Source organism: Microtus pennsylvanicus, chromosome 10, assembly GCF_037038515.1.
Source record: "Microtus pennsylvanicus isolate mMicPen1 chromosome 10, mMicPen1.hap1, whole genome shotgun sequence".
In the NCBI taxonomy this organism is placed as follows: Eukaryota; Metazoa; Chordata; class Mammalia; order Rodentia; family Cricetidae; genus Microtus; species Microtus pennsylvanicus.
Genome location: NC_134588.1, coordinates 80,147,285 through 80,172,155, shown reverse-complemented (window position 1 = coordinate 80,172,155; position 24,871 = coordinate 80,147,285). Strand labels below are relative to the sequence as shown.

The 24,871-nt window shown below is 37.2% G+C and overlaps 1 protein-coding gene across 1 annotated transcript in view; it reads left to right on the top strand.

The window, feature by feature from the left end:
- Ptpn20 (protein tyrosine phosphatase non-receptor type 20) overlaps positions 1-24,871 on the top strand; it is a 69,726-nt gene that overhangs the window by 20,816 nt on the left and 24,039 nt on the right. Inside the window, exon 3 of the mRNA XM_075987349.1 lies at positions 21,521-21,669. Within this exon, the coding sequence (XP_075843464.1) occupies positions 21,521-21,669 (149 nt within the window). The remainder of the gene's footprint in view (positions 1-21,520; positions 21,670-24,871) is intronic.

The following is a 24,871-nucleotide window of genomic DNA, read 5'->3' as shown; positions in this document are numbered from 1 at the left end:
TAGTTTTCTATTACTTAGGCAAACACAGAAGTAGTAATATAATTATGCCTATAAGATATGAGTAAAATCCTTTATAAACATCTTTTTCAAAGTAAATAGCTATGCACATCACAGTTTCTTTTCAGGATAATTAATAATACTCCATTGTTTGACTATCACAATCTATATTATTGATTTCTTGTTGGATAAGTAGATATTATGATAAATTTTCCTGGGACTGAGTCTTTAGTAATATTATTAGACTGAATTTTTTAGCAAACAAACAAACCCCTGTAGATCTGCACTACTGCACCAATAGTACAAGTCCACAATCTTGGTTAAGTGCCCAAAGCTTTAAAAGAAGGGGAGGAATTGAAAGAAGAGGCTTTAAAAGAAGGGGAGGAATGGGAATTGTGAGCCTTAGAAAAACCACTTACTTACATTCTCTGTATCTGGGACTGTTGTTTTAGTGTTTTCATTTCTAGTTCCATCCATTTGCCAGGAAATTTAATGACATCATTGCTTTTTTTTTTTACTCTCTTTCTTTCTTCGTTTTTTATTTTTTATTTTTTTTGTCCATTTTTTTAATTTATTTATTTATTAAAGATTTCTGTCTCTTCCCCGCCACCGCTTCCCATTTCCCTCCCCCTCCCCCAATTAAGTCTCCCCCCAGCCCGAAAAGCAATCAGGGTTCCCTGTCCTGTGGGAAGTCCAAGGAACCCCCACCTCCATCCAGGTCTAGTAAGTTGAGCATCCAAACTGTCTAGGCTCCCACAAAGCCAGTGCGTGCAGTAGGATCAGAAACCCATTGCCATTGTTCTTGAGTTCTCAGTAGTCCTCATTGTCCGCTATGTTCAGAGAGTCCAGTTTTATCCCAGGCTTTTCCAGACCCAGGCCAGCTGGCCTTGGTGAGTTCCCAATAGAACATCCCCATTGTCTCAATGTGTGGGTGTACCCCTCGCGGTCCTGAGTTCCATGCTTGTGCTCTCTCTCCTTCTGCTCCTGATTTGGACCTTGAGATTTCAGTCCTGTGCTCCAATTTGGGTCTCTGTCTCTGTCTCCTTTCATCGCTTGCTGAAGGTTAATATTCAGGAGGATGCCTATATGTTTTTCTTTGGGTTCTCCTTATTTAGCTTCTCTAGGATCACTAATTATAAGCTCAATGTCCTTGGTTTATGGCTAGAAACCAAATATGAGTGAGTACATGCCATGTTCCTCTTTTTGGGTCTGGCTTACCTCACTCAGGATAGTGTTTTCTATTTCCATCCATTTGTATGCAAAATTCATGAAGTCCTTGTTTTTTATTGCTGAGTAGTACTCTAATATGTATAAATTCCATACTTTCTTCATCCATTCTTCCATTGAAGGGCATCTAGGTTGTTTCCAGGTTCGACATCATTGCTTTTAACAGCTGAATAATACTCCATTGTGTAAATGTACCATACTTTCTTTATCCACTTTTGGCTGATGAGCATGTAGGTTGTTTTCAGTTTCTGATTATTATAATAAAACTGCTGTGAACATAGCTGAGTAAATGTTCTTGTAGTATGGTAGAACATTCTTTGGGGATATGCCCAGGAGTGTTATAGCTGGGTCTTGAGGTCTTGAGGGAGTGTTACCAGGCTATGGACAATGTTTTACTTTGGGTTCCTAGAATTGTCCTAGCCTCAGGTAAAACAGAAGTCTTCTGCCAAAGTTTGGTCCTGAACATGGAGCCCAGGGGCAGGGGTACAGTCTGGGGTTATTGGGCGGGCTTTAAGGCTGGCTAAGTCATTCTTTTTCAAAAAAGATTTATTTATTTATTTCATGTATGAATTTTCTATGTGCATGTGCAACTTTATGCCAGAAGGAGGGTATCAGATCCCATTAGAGATGGTTGTGAGCCACCATGCGGGTGCTGGGAATTGAACTCAGGACCTCTAGAAGAGCTGTCTGTGCTCTTAGCCATCTTGACTCATATCTCCAGCCTCTAAGACATTCTTAAAAGAAAAGTTTGTAATTGTAATTGTGCATGCACCCTTCACACACACACCCACACACCCACAAGTTAGAGCTCATGAGATGATCAGTGGATGTCCTAGTTTGCTTTCCATTGTTGTGATAAACTTAGGACCAAAAGCAATATAGGAGCAAAGGGTTTAGGTTATAGTCCACAATAGAGGGAAACTGGGAATGAGCTCAGGGAAGGAACTCTGAGGCAAGAACTGAAGCTGCACCAGGGAAGAAAGCTGCTTCCTTAGCTGCCTCCATTACATCGCCCAGGGGTGATACTGCTTATAGTGCCTAGGCCTTCTTTTATCAAATAAAACAAAGGAAAATACTTAAGGACATAGGTATATGCAAAAAATTCTGAATAGAACCCAAACATCACAAGAACATTTCCAAAAGTTGAGGAATGAGATTACATGAAGTTAAAAAAAAAAGACTTCTGATAACAGAATAAACAGACAGCAAATCTTTGCTGGCTGTACTTCAGACATGGTGTTAATATCTGGAATATATAAAGAACTGCAAAATATTAAACACTAGAGAAACAAAGCTGCTAGCTCATAAATGTACAAATGTCTGAACAGTTTTCAAAAGAAGAAATAGAAATGTCCAATAAATATTTTAAAAACTGTTTAAGGGCTGTCCAGCCCCGGCTTATATATGAAATGCCACTGCTACACTGAAGGCTCGGGAAACAGTATAGACGTGCAGGCAGAAAGAATGTAAGAGCTAGGGACCAGGATGCCTGCTGCTAGGGAGTTCCCCAGACACAGCAGGGAAAATGCACCCCTGAGCACTCAGCCATGTGGTTGCTTGAACAAGACATACTGATAATACCAGGGGATAGACCAACATCCATGGGGGAATTCCACCAGGTCCCATTTCTAGATGAGAGGTTCAGGTGGGCAGCCGCTGCAGCGAGACAGAGATTCAGTTTCCTCCAGAAACAAGCTTCCGTGCAGGCTGCTCAACAATCACAAGTGGTCAGTCTTGGACACATGTACATGAAAGCAACATTGAATGGACTCATTAGGTTATATGTGTGTAGAAAAAATAAATAAGAGGTCATGAATTGGGGAGGGAAGCGGGGCATGGGAGGAGTGGTGGCAATGATATAGATCCAGAACTTAGATGTGAAGGTCTCGAAACACCTTTAAAACTGTTAAGCATTTGTAGTAATGCAGAGTAAAGCAACTTTGCATTTCTGTCTCATCTCAGGGAGAATGGCCACCATCAAGTAAACAAATTCTAGCAAATGCTAATGGTGTGAGAATAGAGAACGCTTACCCACTTTTAGTGGGAGTGTAAGGAAGAGTAGCCACTAAAGAGATGAGTGTGGAGGTTTCTTAAAATGTGCTCTTGTATGATCCCGTTTTCACTCAAAGAAGTCTACATTGTACTACAAAGGTACTTATACATCCTCTTCATTCCTACAGGAGTAAGGAAATGGAATCTGTCATCAAATGAACAGATGGATAATGAAAATATGGCATATATGTGCAGTGAAAAGAAAGATAAAATTAGGAAACTTGCTAAGAAGATGGGTGGAATTTGAGGTATTTTAGGTGAGATAGTCTAAGTTCAGAAAGACAAACACCATTTGTTTATAACCTCAAAGTACAAAATAGTAAGTATCCAGGTAGGAATAAATCTGGGTAAAGGCCAGGAAACTAGAAGGAGGACTGTGTCAGGGGAGGTAAGGCTTTAAAGGGCATGATAGTGGATGGCAAAGCATGGAAGGAAGCGTGAAGGGAGAATAAACTAAACTGTGTGTGAAGCTACCCAAGGGAAACCTATTTGTAAATCCATCTAAAAAATCAGCCTTTTGGGAATGTCTTTTGAATTTTTAAAATAATTTCTGTAACATTTTTCTTTTTCTGTTATCAAGGTTGAACACTTAGGATGATTTTTTTTTTGAGATAGGATTTCTCTGTGTAGCCTGTCCTGGAACTAGCTCTTGTAGGCCAGGCTGTCCCTGAACTCACAGAGATCCACCTGTCTTTGCCTCCCGAGTGCTGGCATTAAAGGTGTGCGCCACCACCACCGCCTGGCTTAGAGTGATTTTTAAAATGTTGAACTTGATTGCATTCCTGGATGAGACCAACATGGTCATGCTGGATTTTGTCTGTGACTTTCTTTGTTAAGAATTTATCTTTTACTATCATGGTAGATGGCGTAGTGGCCATTATACTGATGGATTCTTGTGTGCCATTTGAGCTTCCTGAGAAGCTGGCTCTGGAAGTTAGGTTGCCCCCAATTTACATTTCAGACTCAAGCAAGTTTGTCTTACAGTGTCCTCTGAGAACTCTTGTCTGTGGATGAGCTGCATGCTCCTTTCACTTCTGTTTTCTTGAAGAGTCTATATAAAATTGCCATCATTGCTTCCTTAAATGTTTGGTAGAATTTGTCAGTGAAGTTGCTTGGGCCAAGAATTCAGCTGAGGTTTAAAATGCATATGTATATTATTATTTTTCTATAGTTTCAGTGACAAGTATTCTCATAGTAGCTGGCTTATCCAATAGAAATTTATTTTTTCACAGTTCAGGGAACTGAAGTCTCCCAATCAAGGTGTCAGCATGATTGACTGACCCTGAGACTTCTCCTGGTGCTTGTAGATTGACTCTTCAAATGCCTTCTCTTTAGCTGTCTACATCCTCATCTCTTCTTCCAATGGTACTAGTCATGTTGGACTGCAGAGCACCCTAATATCCTTACTTTAATTTATTTGCCTACTTAGAGACAAAGTAGTTTTGTAGTTTTGAAAGTTAAGGCATCAACATGTCATTTTTAGGGAAGTTTTTCTAATTCTGTGAAAGAAGTATACAATTTATATAGAATAAGAATTTCTTTAAGTTCCATGAAGCCAAGGTGGTATACATGTGCAAGTCCAATCCTGAGAGGAGGTAAAGGCAGGAGGAGCAGGAACTCAAGGTGATCCTTAGTTCCATGCTGGGTTAAGGCCAGCTTGAGCTGCAGGACACTGCACCTCAAAACAAATAAGCAAGTGAAAAATTACATCCAATCTATAAATTGCGCAGTGTCCTCAACATGCTAAGTTTTCATCATATAACATATCTTAATAGAATTTTCTTTTTGAATTGTTATTAATATATAAAACTGCAACTGATTTTGTGTGTCTTAATTTCTGTGTTGCTACTTCACTGGATTTATTCGTTCTGTTAGGTTTTTGGGGATGTGCATGTGTGTTTGTGTTATCTTTAATTTTTCATGACATATGGTCATTCTGTACATTAACAATGATAAATTTGCTTTTGGGTTCCCAGTTTATCTATTTCTATTTTCGTCATAGAATTTCTATTGTTATTGCCAGGACGCCTAGTACTATGGTGAACAGAAGTGGCAAAGGTATCACCTTTGCTATTTTTATCATTTCAGAGGAAAAGCTTGTGGTTTTTCACTATTTCTCGTGGTTCTTCTATGGGTGTTTCATATAGAACTTTTATAACATTATATTTTAGAGATATTCCTAGATTGTTGAATTATTTGATGTTGAAAGATGTTTAATTTTTTAATGCTTGTTCTGCATAATTTGTAGTTTGATCATGCATTTTTCTATCCTTCATCCTATTATTGTGTTATATTACTTGAAGCATTTCTAATGCAAACAATACTTAAATTCCAATAATAAATCCAACTTAATTATGACCTTTTAAATATCCTGTTGTGTAACCACTCTATTACATTTTGTTGAGGAACTTCACATAAATGTCCACAGTGCTATGTGTCAGTATTTAATGTTGGCATCTTTATCTGACTGGACCGTCAGGAGAAGTGTTCACAGTGATGTGTGTCAGGGTTTCCTGATGGCATCTTTTTTTAAAATTTATTTATTTGTTAAAGATTTCTGTCTCTTCCCCACCACCGCTTCCCATTTCCCTCCCCCTCCCCCAATCAATTCCCCCTCCCTCGTCAGCCCAAAGAGCAATCAGGGTTCCCTGACCTGTGGGAAGTCCAAGGACCACCCACAAAGCCAGTGATGGCATCTTTATCTGACATTAGATTGTCAGGATAAGTGTTCACAGTGAAATGTGTCAGCATATGGCATCTTTATCTGATTCTGGATTGTCAGAATAACTGATCTTATAAAAATAGTTGTTGAATATTCGACCCTGCTGGGGATTTTGGAATATCTTGAGGAAATGTGTTGTTATTTCTTTTAACTGTATGTTAAAATTTATTTGTAAAGTCAACATGTCTAAGGCTTTACTTTGAAATATTTGAATACTAATTCAGTCCTATTATTAGCTATGCATCTTTTCAGATATTCTTCATCTTTGTGATTTTTCCTTGGTAGGCATTGTGTTTCTAGGCATTTGTCTGTAGTAGGAGGAGCGGGCTGTGTCCTTCTACCCGGCTAGCTTAAATAACCCCCAAAATAACCACACAGAAATTGTATTAATTAAATTATTGCCTGGCCTATTAGCTCTAGCCTCTTATTGGCTAACTCTTACATCTTGATTAACCCATCTCCATTAATGTGTATCTCCACTTGACTGGTTTACCAGCATGAGTCTAACCAGCGTCCATCTTGGACAGGAGAAGCATGGCATCTGCCACACTTCCCTTCTTCCCAGCATTCTGCTCTGTCTACTCTGCCCACCTAAGAGCTGCCCTATCAAAAGGCCAAGGCAGTTTCTTTATTCAACCAATGAAAACAACACAAATATAGAAGGACCTCCTACACCATTTGCCCATTTCCTTTAGGTTACCTAACTTTTTTGTGTATATGTTTGAATATAAGATTTTTAATTTCCTAGTAATTGGTATTAATATTCTAACCTTTCCTCTTGATTTCAGTCACCTGAATATTTTTCTTTGTGTTAGTCAGATTTTCATTACTTTAACAAAAAGGTAATTCGATCATAAAGAGAAAAGATTTATACCAGCTCACAGCTTTGAGGTTCTTAGACTGGTTGACTGTTAGTTTTAAGCAGCATATTGTGGAATTTGTATGTATGTGGTAGAGCAAAGTTGTTACTCATTGGACATGAGAGACAAGGGAAAGAGAATATGTTCCCAATGATTTGAAGATCACCCAACTAGACCCTGCTATGGTAGTTTCCACCACTGCCAATAGAGTCATGCTGGGAGACCAAACTTTCCTACGTGGCTCTTTGGCTACACTTAAGAGCCATGTTATAACATCATCTAAAGAAAAGCTACCCAAACTTGGTGTTGTATTTTAACATGCTTACCTTGTTTTTATTAGTTTTATATCTGAAACTTTGTATTTCTATTATCTATGAGTTTTTATTATACCTGCCCTTTTTATTTAATTCTTAATTTTTTTCTTTTTTTCCATCTTTTTAAATAGTTTTTATTGGGCTATATATTTTTCTCCACTCACCTTCCTTTTTCCCCCTCCCCATCTACCCTCTCCCATGGTCCCATGCTCCCAATTTACTCAGGAGACCTTGTCTTTTTCTACTTCCCATGTAGATTAGATCCATGTATGTCTCTCTTAGGGTCATCATTGTTGTCTAGGTTCTCTCGGATTGTGAATTGTAGGTTTGTTCCTTTGTTTTATGTCTAAAAGCCACTTATGAGTGAGTGCATAGGATATTTGTCTTTCTGGGTTTGGGTTATCTCACTCAATGTGATGTTTTCTAGATGTATCCATTTGCCTGCAAATTTCAAGATGTCATTTTTTTTCTGTTGTGTAGTACTCAATTGTGTAAATATACCACATTTTTCTTATCTATTTTTCAGTCAAGGGGCATTTAGGTTGTTTCCAGGTTCTGGCTATAACAAACAGTGCTGCTGTGAACGTAGTTGAGCACATGTCCTTGTGGTACAATTGTGCATCCTTTGGGTATATACCCAAAAGTGTTTTTGCTGGGTCTTGAGGTAGGTTGTTTCCTAATTTTCTGAGAAATCGCCATACTGATATCTAAAGGGGCTGTATCAGTTTTCCCTCCCACAAGAAATGCAGAAGTGTTCCATTTATCCACATCCTCTCCAGCATAAGTTGTTATCAGTGTTTTTGATCTTGGCCATTCTTACAGGTGTAAAATGGAATCTCAGAGTTGTTTTGATTTGCATTTCTCTGATGGCTAAGGATGTTGAGCATTTCTTTAAGTGTCTTTCATCCATTTTAGATTCCTCTGTTGAGAGTTCTCTGTTTAGGTCTGTACTCCATTTTTTATTGGATTATTTGTTTTTTGAACTTTAAATCTTTGAAGAAAGAAAGTGAAGAAGACACCAGAAAATGGTAAGATCTCCCATACTCTTGGGTAGGTAGAATTAACATAGTCAAAATGGCAATCTTACCAAAAGCAGTCTACAGATTCAATGCAATGCCCATCAAAATCCCAGAAAAATTCTTCACAGACCTTGAAAGAATGGTACTCAACTTCATATGGAAAAGCAAAAAACCCAGGATAAGGAACTTTTGGAGGCATCACAATCCCTGACTTCAAACTCTACTACAGAGATACAGTACTGAAAACAGCCTGGTATTGGCATAAGAACAGACAGGAGGACCAATGGAACCAAACCAAAACCCAGATATCAATCCATACATCTAGTTCTTTCTTTTTTTTTATGGATGCCTTAAGTTGTAAAGCTAGATGGTTGTTATGAAAATCTTCTCTTTTTACATACCATTCTCAGTTCCACTCCTTCCCCTCCTACCATTCCCTTCACTTTCTCCCCATCCCACCCCTCATCCACTCCTTAGAAGGGGAAAGGTTTCCCATGGGGAGTCAGCAAAGTCTACCATGTTGCTTTGAGGTAGGGCCAAGGCCCTCCACACTCTATCTTGCTTGAACAAGGTATCCCTCCAAAGAGAATGGGTTCCAAAAAACTAGTACAAGCAATAGGGATAAATCCTGGTCCCACTGCCAGTGGTCCCACAGTCTGTCCCAGCCATACAACTGTCACCCACATTTAGAAGGCCTAGTTTGGTCCTACGTTGGCTCCCTAGCTGTCAGGCTGGAGTTAATGGGTTCCCATTAGCTCAGGTAAGGTGTTTCAGTGGGTATCCCCATCATGATCTTGACCTCTTTGTATTTTCACTCCTTTCGCTCTTTGACTGGACTTTGTGAACTTAATCCAGTGCTCTGCTGTGGATCTCTGTCTCTGCTTCCATCAGTTGCTGGATGAAGGTTCTATGGTGACAATTAAGGTAGTTATAAGTATGACTACAGGGCAAGTCTTGTCCAGGTACACTCTCCAGTATTGTTTAGGGTCTTATATGGGGTCATCTGCTATAGAGATTTGCAATGATAGGGACCTTGGTTTATTGATAAAAATTTTAGGTCAATTTTGTTATATATGTATATATATTTCTGCTCTTGATTAAGGTATTGTGTTTGTGCAGTTCATTTAAAAATGTATAATTAATAAATACAGGTTAATAGATAGTCATCTCTAATAGTCAAGCTTGTAGTCATATTATTTAGGTTTTGTAGATATATAGAGATATATTTCTGTTAGATAGGTATTCTTCAAATCTTTCTGAGACCTTCAGAATATGGATTTAAAATGTTTTAAAAACTTAGGACTTTTCATGACAATGAGACACATCTGCTCCTGGCAGCAGCAATTACTTCAAGAGGAAGATGGGCATTGAACAGGCTCTTTATGGAGTTTACTAGCCGTTTGAGCAAGAAACTGCTCTTGCCTGGACTCCTTGATGAACTGGACATGCAAGGGACATTCAGGACCCACAACAAAATGACTGCTGAACTTGCCTAAAGATGAGACAGTTCTTCAGGATTCCTGCTTCATGAAAGAATCTTCTAGACATTCTGCAGGACATAGAAGAAAGTGACTGACAAACTGCCAATATAGGCAGAACTGTCTTTGAGGTTTCCTGCTTTATGGAAAAGTTTGCCAGATACTATGGGCCAGTAGGCTGAAGATGATGCCTGCAATGATGTAGAAGGATTTGGGGTGACTGTCCAAGCAAGAGATGTCTCTGTCAATTCTAGAGCTTTGGAAGTTGCTTACAATGCACTTCTAGTTTACTTAGGTAACTTATCCTTCTGGAGTCTTTGATGGAGTTGAGGAATAGATAGTTATTGTTTTCCTTAGTTATGATTAAAGATAAAGTATATATAAATATTGTAACTGTAATTATTGCTTGATACCTGTTTTGTATATGTCATTTTACTTTGTTAAAGTTAAAACCTTTCATTTATTTAAACAGAAAAGGGGAAATGGTATGGGAAGTCCTTCTGTATATGTGCTTCTTTCATTGGTTAATAAAGAAACTGCTTTTGGCCAATAGCTTAACAGAATATAGCTAGGCTGAATATATATACACACACACATATATATATTTTGATTATCAGTCATCTGTCAGACGTGGGATTAGTGAAGATATTTTCCCATTCAGTGGGCTGCCTTTTTGTCTTATTGACTGTGTTCTTTGCTTTACAGAAGCTTCTCGGTTTCAGGAGGTGCCATTTATTTACTGTTGCTCTCAGTGTCTATGCGACTGGTGTTATACTTAGGAAATGGTCTCCTGTGCCCATGCGTTCAAGGCTACTTCCCACTTTCTTTTCTGTAAGGTTCAGTGTGGTTAGATTTATATTGAGGTCTTCAATCTATTTGGACTTGAGTTTTGTGCATAGGGATAGATATAGATCTATTTTCATTCTTCTACATGTTAACATTTAGTTATGTCAAAACCATTTGTTGAAGATGTTTTCTTTTTCCCATTGTATAATTTTAGCTTCTTTATCAAAAATTAGGTGTTCATAGGTGTGTAGATTAATATCTAAGTCCTTGATTCAATTCCATTGGTTAACCTCTCTGTTTTTATGCCAATATCAGGCTGTTTTCATTACTGTAGCTCTGTAATAGAGCTTGATATCTGGGATGGTAATGCCTCTGGTAGTTCCTATATTGTACATGATTGTTTTGGCTATCCTGTATTTTTTATGCTTTTCCATATGAAGTTGAGTATTGTTCTTTTGAGGTCTGTGAAGAATTGTGTGTTGGGATTTTGATGGGGATTGCACTGAGTCTGTAAATTGCTTTTGGTAGACTTGCCATTTTTTTTATATTGATCCTACCTATCCAAGAGCATGAGAGATCTTTCTATTTTCTTATACCTTCTTCAGTTTCTTTCTTAAATTTTTTTAAAACAAAGACTTAAAGGTTGAACAGGTCTTTCACTTCTTTGGTGAGCAGTACCTGGTGTAGAAGGTTTTTTTGTTCATGTCTTGCTTTCATTGGTTAATGAATAAAGAAACTGCTTTGGGCCTGATAGGGTAGAACTTAGGTAGGCAGAGAAGACAGAACTGAATGCTGGGAAGAAGGGCAGAATGAGAGAAGTTATGGATATCCTGCCTGGGATATATGCCAGTTAGAATTTTGCTGGAAAGCGACAGTCACGTGGCAATACACAGATGAATAGAAATGGGTTAAATCAAGATATAAGAATTAGCCAATAAGAAGTTAGAGCTAATTGGCCAGACAGTGTTTGAATGAATACAGTTTTCGTTTGATTATTTCGGGTGTAAGATAACCAGGCAGCGAGGACAATAAACAGCCTGCTCTTCCTGTTACAGAGTAGTGTCCATGTTATCAACTAAATCCACATAAAATCTGAGAGAGCTTCAAATAGAAAACAGAGTTTAACACAACTTCTTACTGCTTGCTGGTGGCTTGCCACAGCTGCTTTAAGAGAGATTTTCCTGATTCAGCTATAGCGGGGAATAAAAGCTGCACAGTTTAAAAATGCCAGCTTTCTGGGCTATGTTGCCTGTTTGACCTCTGTCTCTTGCTGGAGACAGAGCATTTTGAGTAAAGTGAGTAAAGTTTGTGAGTAAAGTGCTACAGCTTGCTTGATGGAAATGTGGACCAGCTTTGTGCCTAGAAGTGGGGCAGTGTGCTTGGCTCTCAGAGGCGCAAGCGGCTCCTCCATGCTGGACTGGGTGGGGCAAGCCTGCAGTACCTATATTTGACCTAGGATTGTCGCAGAACTTAGATAGGCGGAGAAGACAGAACTGAATGCTGGGAAGAAGAGCAGAGTGAGAGATGCCATGGATCTCCTGCCTGAGACAGACACTGGTTAGAATCTTGCCGGTAAGCCACAGTCATGTGGCAATACACAGATTAATAGAAATGGGTTAATTTAAGATGTAAAAATTAGCCAGTAAGAAGTTAGAGCTAATGGGCCAGACAGTGTTTAAATGAATACAGTTTCTGTGTGATTTTTCGGGTGTAAGATAGCTGGGTGGCCAGGATGACAGGCAGCCCGCTCCTCCTGTTACAGGTACTTTATATATTATTTTTGTATTATTTATGGCTATTGTGAGTGGTGATGTTTTCTGATTTCTTTCTCAGCTTCTTAATCATTTGCATATAGGAGGGCTACTGATATTTTTAGTTGATCTTGTATCCTGCAACATCAGTGAAAGTATTTATCAGCTGTAGGAGTTCCCTGGTAGAATATTTGGCGTCACTTATGTTTATTATCATATGATCTGCAAATAGTGGAGGTTTGACTTCTTCTTTCCTATTTGTATCCCCCAATCTCCTTTTGTTGTCTTATTGCTCTACCTAGAACTTTAAGAACTATGTTGAATAATATGGATTGAGCAGCCTTGTCTTGTTCCTGCTTATAGTGGAATCGCTTTGATCTTCTTCCCATTTAATTTGATGTTGGCTGTCGGCTTACTTTATATTGCTTTTATTATGTTTAGATATGTTTCTTTTATTTCTGATCTCTTCAAGAACTTTATCATGAAGGAGTGTTAGATTTTGCTGAATGGTTTTTCTACTGAGATGGTTTTTCTAATGAGATGATCATATTTTTTTTCTTTCAGCTTATGTGGTAGATTACATTGACAGATTTTCATATGTTGAATCATCCCTGCATCTCTGGTTGATGATTTTTCTGATGTATTCTTGGATTCATTTTGCCAGTATTTTATTGAGTATTTTTGCATCAATATTCATGAGGGAGATTGTTGTGTAATTTTTTTTCTTGGTTGAGTTTTTGTGTGGTTTTGTTATTAGGGTATCTGTAGCTTCATAAAAAGAGTTTCACAATGTTCCTTTTGTTTCTGTTAATGTGGAACAATTTGAAGTTCTGGTAGGATTTTTCACTGAAACCATTCAACCCTGGGCTTTTTTTGGTTGGGAGGCTTTTGATAACTGCTTCTATTTCTTTGCAGGTTATAAGTCTATTTAAATTGTTCACCTGGTCTTGACTTAATTTTGGTATGTGGTATCTTTCCAGAAAATTGTCCATTTCTTACATTTTCCAATTTTATGGAGTACAGGATTTTGTAGTATGACCTAATGATTATCTGGATTTCCTTGGTATCTATTGTTATGTCCCCCTTTTCATTTCTGATTTTGTTAAGTTGGATGTTCTCTCTCTGTTTTTTTTTTTTGATTAGTTTGGATAAGGGTTTGTCTATCTTGTTGTTTTTTTCTCAAAGTACAAGCTCTTTGTTTCATTAATTCTTTGTATTGTTTTCTTTTTCCTATTTTATTGATTTCAGCTCTCAATTTGATATTTTCTGTCATCTACTCCTCCTGTTTCTTTTTGTTCTAGAGTTTTCCAGTATGCTGTTAAGTTGGTAGCATGAGATTTTTCTGCTTTCTTTATGTAGGCACTTAGTGCTATGAACTTTCCTCTTAGCACTGATTTCATAGTGTCCCATAGGTTTGGGTATGTTGTACTTTCATTTTTGTTGAATTCTAAGAAGTATTAATTTCTTTCTTGATGCAAGGGTGATTCAGTTGTGCATTGTTAATTTCCATGAGTTTGTAGACTTTTGGAAAATAGTGTTGTTGAATTCTAACTTTAAACCATGGTGATCTGTAAGAGACAGGAGGTTATTCCAGTTTTTTTTTTGTTTCAGTTGAATATGTCGTCAACTTTGGAGAAGGCTCCATGAGGTGCAGAGAAGAATGTATATTCTTTTGTGTTTGTGTGAAATGTTCTAGAAATGTATGTTAAGTCCATTTGACTCATGACATCTGTTAGTTCTCTTATTTTTCTGTTAAGTTTCTGTCTGGCTGACCTGTTTATTAGTGAGAGTGGGATGTTTAAATCTCCTACTATTACTTTGTGGGGTTTGGTGTGTGATTTAAGCTGTAGTAATTTTTTTTTTACATGTGTGGTTGCTCTTGTATTTGGGGAATAGATGTTCAGGATTAAGACTTCATCTTTATGGATTTTTTTTCCTGTGACAAGTATAAAGTGTCCTCCATCTCTTCTGATAGATTTTAGTTTGAAGTCTATTTTGTTAGATATTAAAATAGTTACACCTGCTTGCTTCTTAGATCCATTTAATTGGAAAGTCTTTTCCCAACCTTTTACTCTGAGGTAATGATGATCTTTGAGGTTGAGGTGTGTTTATTGTGTACAGAAGAAGGATCTGCTTTCATATCCATTCTGTTACTCTTTGTCTTTTTATAGGTTAATCGAATCCATTAATATTAAGAGATAATAATTACCAGTTATTGCTAATACCTGTTATTTTTCAGTGGTACTGTTTGTGTGTTTCCCTCTTGGGACTTTCTTGTGTGAGGTTATCTGTTGCCTGTGTTTTTGTGGGTGCACTTAGCTTCTTTGGGTTGAGTTTTCCTTCTAGTACTTTCTGTAGGTCTGGATTTGTGGATAAGTATTGTTTAAATCTGGTTTTGTCATGGAATATCATGTTTTCTCCGTCGATGGTGATTGAAAGCTTTGCTGGGTATAGTAGTCAGGGCTTGCATCTGTGGTCTCTTAGTGTCTTCAGCACATCTGTTCAGGACCTTCTGACTTTCATGGTTTCTGTTGAGAAGTCGAGTTTAATTCTGATAGGTCTGCCTTTATATGTTACTTGACCTTTTTCCTTTGCAGCTCTTAATATTATTTCTTTATTCTGTTTGTTTTCCATTTTGATTATTATATGGCAAGATGCTTACAGAACACCACATAGACTGGCATCTTTCTCCTTAGGCTACTGCTGGCATCTCTTTTCTTGGGCAGCTGGTTTGCATTGTTCTCAAACTTGTTCTTCTTCTTCTCCTATATTGTTTGAACTGCCTGCCTAGCTATATTTTGTCTTATCATAGGCTAAAGCAGTTTTAATTAGGCAATTAAAAGAACATATATTCGCAGCATATAGAAGGACATCTCACCTCAGTAAGGACTGTTTGGAAACTCACCTAGAAGCTATTAATATTACATTCTAAAAAAGTCTTTATTTGTATTGTTCCCATGTCCTACAAATTTGAATGAGAATAAATTCAAAAGTAATGGACTAAGTCATTTGGTTGAAGAAATTTTAAGACTACATTGCATTCAGGCTATGGTGTGGTTTGCTACTCGCTGCTTTTAGGCAATTCTCCAGTGAGAGAGAACAGAAAGATATGAAAAATGTGCAATTTGATAAAAAAAAAAAAGACCATGAGTGAGTTTAAAGTTGAATTCAGATAAGGGATTATAGAAAGAGCAGCTATAGTCTTTTGAAAAAGATTGCTGTTGGGGGGCTGGAGAGACCGCTCAGATGTTAAGAGCACTGGCTACTCTTCCAGAGGTTCTGAGTTCAGTTCCCAACAACCACATGGTGGCTCACAGCCATTTATGATGAGAACTGGTGCCCTCTCCTGGCGAGCAAGCAGAACACTATACATAATAAGTAAATAATATCTTTAGAAAAAGATTGATGTCATTAAAAAGAAAACTCATAATTACTTCTGGAAAAATGCATGCCCTGAGGATACAACTCTACCCATTAGGGGCTTATAATTATGAAAATGAAAGTTAATTTGAAAGAAACAAGGCTAACTGAAAGGCTGAAAATGTCTCTTGGTTATAAAGTGCTTTCCCAGGTTCAGTCACCAAGGTGTACAGAGGCCCATGACTGTGATAGGAAGGGAACAGACTACACCTTGAGTTGGTAGCAGAACTTGGCAGTGTCATCACATGGTGCTGGTTTTACAAGGATCCAAAATGCAATACTTATAGAGTTATGGGTGTTTGTGTCAACATTTCAGAAAGCCAACGAGGCCAAGATGATGTGGGATGTTATTTTAACTAGGCAAAGATTTGTTTATGCTTCAGAATTTAAACTTTAATTAGCTCTGTGAAAGTGTATTACATTTGTTTCTGTTGCCTTTGTTAATGATGTAAATATGTGTTACATTTGTTTATGCTACATTTGTTTAATTGTGTAAAGATGTGTTGCTATTTCACCTTGCCTGCCTAAGGCACCTGATTGGTCTAATAAAAAGCTAAATGGCCAATATTACTCTAATAAAAAGCTGAATTATCTAGGAAGGAGAGGGATAAGTGGAGCTAGTGGACAGAGAGAATAAAAATAAGGAGAAATCTAGGCTCAAGTAGGATGAGAGGAAAAGAAGAGGAGAGAACAGTGGAGAAAGGGAGGGAGATGCCTGGGGCCAGCCAGGCAGCTGCCAGCCAGCACACACAGAGTAATATATGTAGAAAGAAAGATAAAAATCCCTGAGGCAAAAGGTAGATAAAGAAAAACAGGTTAAGTTGAAAGAGCTAGTCAGAAACTAGCCTAAATTAGACTGAGAATTTATAACTAAAATTAACTCTCCATGTCATGATTTGGGATCTGGTTGTTGGCTCAAAAGAAAATGCCTGGTACAGCAAGCAAATGTGTTAAAGAATTCAATTCTCTACTGGAGACTCTGACAAACAGTTGCCGGAAGAAGCTGTCAGGGTGAAGCCCAAGTTGTATTGGAGTCCTCAGGTGGTTGAAAACATCAGGATGTCCACTCAGGCAAAGTTTGAAGAATGCCACGGGAATAAACAGAGAGAGAGAGAGAGAGAGAGAGAGAGAGAGAGAGAGAGAGAGAGAGAGAGAGAGAGAGAGAGCAAGAAAAGAACTAGAAGGGCAAGGCTACCCCAGGTCATTAGATCTGACAGTTCATGAGGGACCCCATTTCTGGACATGGGTTTGATGTTTGCCTGCTGGGCTTGAGTTTTGCTTTGGTCCCATTTTTCCTTGCTATGCTCCTGTTTCTCCATTTTGAAATGGGACACTTTTTGTAACGTTTTTGCAATTTTTCTCTGAGAATTTTATGTATGTATTCTGATCATATTCACCTCCCTCTGCTAGCTTCTCTCAGATCTGCCTTTCTTCCCTACACACTTAAAATCATGTCCTCTTCATTTTTCAAACTAATTAAGTCAATTTTCTGCTATCCATATACTCTTGGATGTGTGATTTTAGACCTACCAGGGGCCACAGTATTAAAACTTACTGTCCTCGCCCAGCTTTTGCAGCTGGATACTCAGCTAGGGGTAGAACTTCATGCCTACCTACCTGCTCCATGATGGGACTTTATCTGGCTTGAGCTTGCACAGACTTTGTGTGTGGTGTTACAACCACTGTGAGTTCATACATGCAGTCACCCTGCTATGTCTGGAAAACAGAGTTTCCTTGTAGTCATCTACAGCTTCTTGTTTTTATGATCTTTCTATACCCTCTTAAACAAGCCTTGCAAAACAGGAATGTAATATATCTGTCCTGTTTGGAGCTAAGTATTCCAAAGTGACCTCTTCTGGTAGCCTACACCACACCTTTCAACACTATGAATGCTATCTAGTAGAGGTGAGGCTTCCAGGTGAGGACCAACATGATTTCTCCATGACCCATATCCAAACTGTGCGGTAACTAAAGCAATAAGGTCTTAACTGTCGTATTCTAAAACATCACCAAGAATATTGGCAGTAGACTGTAATAGAAGGTAATGTTTGAGGACTATGTAACCTCACTGACCAACACATCCTAAAGAGGTGACACATTCCTGACACTTGGCTTTTTGTTTGTTCCCTTCCCCACCCCTTTGCTTTTATGCTTTTATTTTCTATCTGTCTGTCTGTCTGTCTATCTATCATTTATATCTGTTACCTGTCATATATCTGTCTATCATCTGTCCATTTATCATCTCTCTTTACATATAAAGTAGCAGATTTCCTTATGACACTTATATACCTCCTAGGTTTTATTGTTCTTCCCCCTACCCTCTTCAGCATCTTCTCACCCTGCTACATCTAAACAAATCCCTTCATCCTAAGTAGTCCTCCTTTTAGTATCATATCACATGTGTTCTATTACTTTTCCTATTGCTTCCCCTTAAAGCTTCTTTTTTCCTGTCAGGTCCCCGTTCTGTTCCTTGGCATCTATGGTCCCTCACTACAATGCATTATATATAAATTAAAGCTGGGTGTGGTAGCCTATGCCTTTAATTCCAGCAAATGGGAGGCAGAGGCAGACGGATCTCTGTGAGTATGAGACCAGCCTGGTCCATATAGAAAGTTCTGGGCCAGCCAGAGCTACATAGCAAGATCCTGCTCCCCCAAAAAGAAATTAAAAGTTGAGATCCATATTTGAGAGAATGTGGCATTTGTCTTTCTAAACCTGGGCTACCTTGTGTAATATAACATTTTCCAGTTCCGTATATGTTTCCTTAAATTGAATAATTTTATTTTAATTTATACATGAATAATTTCCCTTTGTGTATTTATATCACATTTACATTGTTCATCTGTTGATGGACATCTATGCTTACTCTGCTTCCTTAATATTAAGAAGACAGCATTCATAAACATGGATAAGTATCTCTTGTGTAGAGTCCTTTGTGTATACACTTATAAGTGGTCTAGCTAGGTCATATGATAGTAATATTTTTAGTTTTTTGACAAACTGCAGATTTCTGACTAGCTGCACCAGCTTACACTCCCGCCAATGATAAATAAGGTTCCTCTTTCCCTATATTCTTGCTAGTGTTTTTTGTTTGTTGTTTTGTTTTCGTTTTGATAATAGCCATTCTTATTGGGGAAAGGTGGATTCTCAAAGTGGATTTGTGTTTCCTTGATGTCTAAGGATGTTGAACACTTCAAAAATACTTATGTTATGACATTTCTGTGTTTTCTTTTGAGAAATATCTGGCCAGTTCACTGACCTGGCAGTTTTGTTCAAGGGAGTTCATTTTTTGTCATTCTTTACATATTCTAGATATTAATACCTTGTCTGAAGTGTGGCTGGCAAAGAGTTTTTGCCTGTTCTCTAGGTTGTCTCCTCACTTTGGACCCTTTTTATTTTATTTAAACCCATTTGTGAATTCTTGAGTCTATTTTCTGTACTATTGGTGTTATGTTCTCAATGTTCTGTCTATCTCTCTGTCCCATGTTTTCATCTAGTGGCCTCAGCTTTTCAGGTTTTAAATTAAGGTTTTTAATCTAGTTTCACCTTACTTCTCTGCATGAGAAATAACAGACCTAATTTAGCAGTTTTGCACAGCATTTAGGGGTCTTTATCCAAAAAGTTGTTGTCTATATGAATTTCTTGAAAGACTTCTCTAAGCTTTCTTGAAGTAAATAGTTTTGTAATTTAAGGTCATACATTTAAGCATTTAGTCCATTTGGAGTTGATTTTTGCAGACGGTGGAAGATGACTTCGTTCTTCTGTGTATGCATTTAGTTTTCTCAGCATTATGCATTAGAGAAACTATTACTTTCCAGTGTGTACTTCAAAAACTTTATTGAGGATGATTTGTCTTTAGATGTTATGGATTAATTTCTGTGATCTGTTTCATTGCTGTGTGCCCTTTCTTGTGACAGTATCATGTTTTGTTTACTATATAGTCTTGTAATATGTAAAGGTCAAATATTCAAATTTTTACGGCCTTGTTTTATTCAAGATTGATTAGCCAATAGGCATATTTTTTGCTTCCATGTGAATTTTAGATTTTTTTCTATTCCTATATGAAGAATGCCATTAGCATTTTTCTAGATATCACATTATGTCTGTAAATTGCTTTGGTTAGCAATATTGGCTTATCCAGTCCAAGGATACAGGAGGTCTTTTCACTTTTCAATATCCTGATCATTTTCTTCATTAATATTTTATAGTTTTTTTGTTGTAGAGATCAACTCAACTTCCTTGGTTAAATATGCCACTAGATTATTTTATTTTGGCTGCCATGAATAGGCTTGTTTATTAATTTCTTGATCAACAAATTTTTTATTTATAAAATTACATTTTTTGTCTTTTGATTTTGTATCCTGTAAATTTAGTAAATATATCAGTTCTAACAAATTTTGTTTTAGGAGAAAAGTTCATGGTTTTTCACATATAAAATCATGCCATTTATTAATGAGTAACCTCTGACTTTCTCATTACTTGTTTTACAAAGCCATTTTATCTTTTCACTGGATCCTGTGTTGAATAATAGTATGAAAATGGACATTATCTCATTCATGACTTCTCAGTAAAAGCTTTTAGCTCTTCATTTCAGGATGTTTGCTGCAGATTATAATGTGTAACTTTATATTGTACTATGGTACATTTCTTAAATTTTTATCTAGGGTTTAAATGTTTTGTTTTACCATGATAGGATGTTGCATTTTACTAAATGCTTTATCTTCATCTGTCAAGATGACCATACGTCTTTGGATTTAATAAGATATGATATGTCATTCAACTGGAATCTCCAAGACTTCAATATTTTTGCTTATCTTTCTTGTGGTTAAAAGGTAATCAAAATAGCCTCTGTTGTTGTGGTAATTACATTTCCCCTTATGGATTGCTTATACTGCCTCTCTCACTGTTGCTACAGGCATTTATAAAGAACTGTAGGGTTTCTCTTGCTGTTAACTAAATAATAACCTCTTTCTCCTGCCCCTCTAAAGGGATTCTGGTTATATTGTGTGTGCTTACAAGACAAGATGACCTACCCAAGGCTGTTGAGGTTCTTGGAAATGGTCATCTCCTTCTTTTGTTTAATTGATTTTTATGTATTATTAGAAGTAACTTAATTTTTATTCTCTTTGCAATTTTTGTTTTCTTTGGAAAGAGATTTTTAAGAACTTCAATATTTTACCTTAAAATTGTGAAACTTAAAAATTATATTTTACTATGAACTTCTAGACTTACTGCATTTTGACCCTCAAATGATGCTTGTACCATTTCAGATACTTGGCACTTATACTTGACAGTGTGACCTAAAGGTCATTATAAAATCATGGATTCCATATGTGTTATTTGATAAAGAACATACTCTTCTATTGTTGTTATATGTGATGTATGTCTGCTATTCTGTCTTGTGGCTTGTAATACTTAGACCCACTCTGTCTTTTGATGTGTTTTGTGTTGTTTGATCTATTTTAGTAGATTGAGACATGTGTTAGACTCTCTGCATCCTCTTCTTTAGACTCTAGGGACATACAGATACTTCTAAATACTCCAAATACTAAATCCACGGAGGGTAAGGAGCTTTGTTTTTGTCTTAGTCTGAAGTCATATGCATATCCCTTCATGTAGTTGTCAATCTACATACCACATTCATATTACAAGACAGAATATGCTTCAGTCTACTGTGTCATACCACTGAATGAGTTTTCCATCATCTCAAGGTAGGTAGCATATTTTCTCGAAAACAATAGTACTCTATTTAAAAGTAAGAGGTGTTTCTGGAAAGGTAAACTTCTGTTGAAGTTTAAAGCTTTGTATTTATAGAGGAAAAAAATCTGAGAAATAAAGAATAACTCTTCAGTAACTACGTGGAACTTAGAAATGTGGTCCTTTTTGTTCCTCAGACGTTAAAACAACTGTCTTTGAAAAGGAGCTGACTCAGTTGGCACAGATCCGACCATTAATATTCAACAACTCTTCACAGTCTGCAATGAGGGATTGTCTGAAAATGCTCCAGAAAAAAGATGAATATGATATCATCCGTGAGTTTTTGGTAAATATGTTGGTCTAAAGAAAAGTTTATAATTTTCTTTTCTATACCACAACCAAAAGTTCCTTTTGCTTTTTTCTTCCTTTTTGCGAGGTGCATTGCTTGTATTTTTAAATATCATATTTTAAAAATAATAGATGCACATGGTAAAAATAATCAACTTAGCATAAAAAGGTATAAAATATGTAGATATGCTCCTTTCTCCTCACCTAACTTTCCCCTAAGTCCCCTTTTACTATAGGCTTGTCCTGTAAGAGTGAAGTATTGGGGTGCGCTGTATTCATGTGTCTACCTCTTTAAAGAGTCTTTCCTATGACAGACAGTTTTCATTCATATCACCAGTATTTACAGCTGAACCTTTGAGTTAATCACATACCAAGCATCTTCATTTCTTGTAATAGTTCCAGGACATTTAGTCTGTTCTATTTTCTGCTTTTTAAATATCAAACATCCTTCGTACGTATATTATACATTTGTCTTTTTAAAGAACAAATTCCCAAAAAACAGTATTTTGGGCTATCACGTTTTCAAATTTATCCATCATGACTTTGGTTGATGATTTGTCATTTCTGTATTTTTAGATACAGAATTATCTTTCCATATTTTAAAACATTGCCTATTTACATGTGGTTCTTACCCAAATTTTTTCTTATTATTTCTCATATTAATTGCACTTCATATAATGAAGAAACTATTCCTTTTCTGTTTAAATGTGTAGTATATACACATAGATATGAGCACATGCATATATACTTGTTTACCATGAAGGAATAGCTAATTTTTGTAGTGAAATCTGCTGACCAAAGAACTTCTGAGTTTTTATATTTTTAGTATTATCCATTTTATTCTAAGAACATAATAATTATTTTATATTTTCTTGGTGCTATTAAAATTGTTTTTAGTATTTGAATCTTTCATCTAGTGTCCGGTTAGATTTTTAACTTGACTTAAGGTGTTTGGAAGGAACCACTATTGTATATCTGTCCATTTGTCTTAAGACTCTATTGAAAGTTCTGCTGATGTCATTTATCTTAGATTTTTTTAAAATTGACTTTATTGTTCATGTAGTGATTCAAGATTTCTAGGATTTTACCATATATTAGGACTATCCTTAATTACTGTTGTATGACTTTTTTGCTGATTCTTCTTAAGGATTTCTTTCTGGGTTAGTTTTGGAATTGGTTTTCAGAAGGAATAAAATTGTCAATCTGGCCATAGTATCATAGTGCTTGACACCTAGGTAAGCCCCATCTTATGACGGCAGCAGTTGTTGGCACTCATTTAAGCACTGGTGGCTAAATAGTGGATACACAAAATTAGCAAAGAAAATTTAAAATATACAGAGTCTCAGGCTTTATTCATATATATTAGAATAAAAAGGACCTGATACTTTCCAGTTTCTTTTGTACCATTGGTCCTCTGTGTCTGTGGTTTCTGCACTACTGGTCTCAATAAACTGTAGATCAAAAAAATATGGCAACACATTGTATCTGTGTTGAACTGCTTACCTGTTTTTATACCTTAAGCAATAAAGTGTAACAACTGTATATATATATTTATATTGTATTGAGTGTAAGTGACCTGAAGATCATGTAATCATGAAAGAATATGCACAGGGCATATGAAAACACTGTTCCCCATTTTATATATGCAAGACTCTTACAGCTCTAGATCTTTATTTCCGTGGGAGTCCTAGGGCCAGTTCCTTGAGGATACCTGTAGTGATGAGGTGAGCAGGCCTGCTTTTCATTCTGCCCAGCTCCCGCATGATTAGCTTTCTACCCGAAATAACAACACACAAATTGTATTCATTTAAACACTGCCTGGCCCATTAGTTCCAGCCTCTTATTGGCTAATCCTCACATCTTGCTTTAACCCATATTTAGTAATCTGTATAGCACCACAAGATGGTGGCTTACCAGGAAGATTCTAACCTGCATCCATCTTGGAGAGGAGAGCTATGGCGTCTGACCCACTTCCCTTCTTCTCAGCATTCTGTTCTGTCTTCCCCACCTACCTATGTTCTGACCTATCAGGTCAAGCAGTTTTCTTTATTAATTAACCAATGAAATCAACACATAGAAAGAAGACCCACCTACATCAGATACCAAGGAATGATGAAATAGGGTCTTTCTTTTTTTATTATTACTTAAAAAACACAGCCTTCAGAGGGGCTTGGTTGTTGCCATGCTCATTCACCACCAGTCCAGTTGGAGTTGGTGAGCTCCCATTAGCTCAAGCAAACTGTCTCAGTGGATGACCCCCTCATGTTCTTGAATTCCTTGCTCATACTCTCACTCCTTCCACTCTTCAAATGGATCTTGGGAGCTCAGTTCAGTGCTCTGATGTGGGTCATTGCCTCTGTTCCCATCTGTTGTTGGACAAAGGTTCTCTGTTGATATTTAAGAAAATCATCAGTCTGACTACAGGGTAAGGTCAGTTCAGACACCCTCTCCTCTATTGCTTAGGGTCTCAGCTGGGTTCATCCCTGTGGGTTCTTGGGCATTTTTCTAGAGCCAGGTTTCTTGCTAACTCCATAATGGCTCCCTCAATCAAGATATCTCTTTCCTTGCTCTCATATCTATCTGTCCTTCCTCCATCTCGACTATCCCATTCCCTCAAATTCTCTTCAAACCCCCTTCTCCCCTTCCTTCTACCTCCTGCTCCCCCTGCTCCCAAATTTTTGTCTGATTCCAATTTCCAGGTTGGTCTGTATATATTTTTCTTTGGGTTTACCTTATTACTTAGTTTCTCTAGGATCCTGAACTATAGGCTCATTGCCCTTTGTTTATAACTAGTATCCACTTATGAGTGAGTACATACCATATTCATTTTTGGGGGTCTAGGTTACCTCACTCAGGATAATGTTTTCTAATTCTGTCCACTTGCATACAAAATTCAAGATGTCATTATTTTTTACTACTGAGTAGTACTCTAATGTGTAGATGTACCACACTTTCTTTATCCATTCTTCAGTTGAGGGGCATCTAGGTTGTTTCCAGGTTCCGGCTACTACATATAATGCTGCTATGAACATAGTTGAACAAATGCTCTTGTAGTATGATTGAGCATCTTTTGGGTTTATTCCCAAGAGTGAAATTGCTGGATCCTGAGGTAGGTTGATTCCCAGTTTTCTGAGAAACCACCACACTGATTTCCAAAGTGGTTGCACAAGTTTGTATTTCCACCAGCAATGGATGAGTAT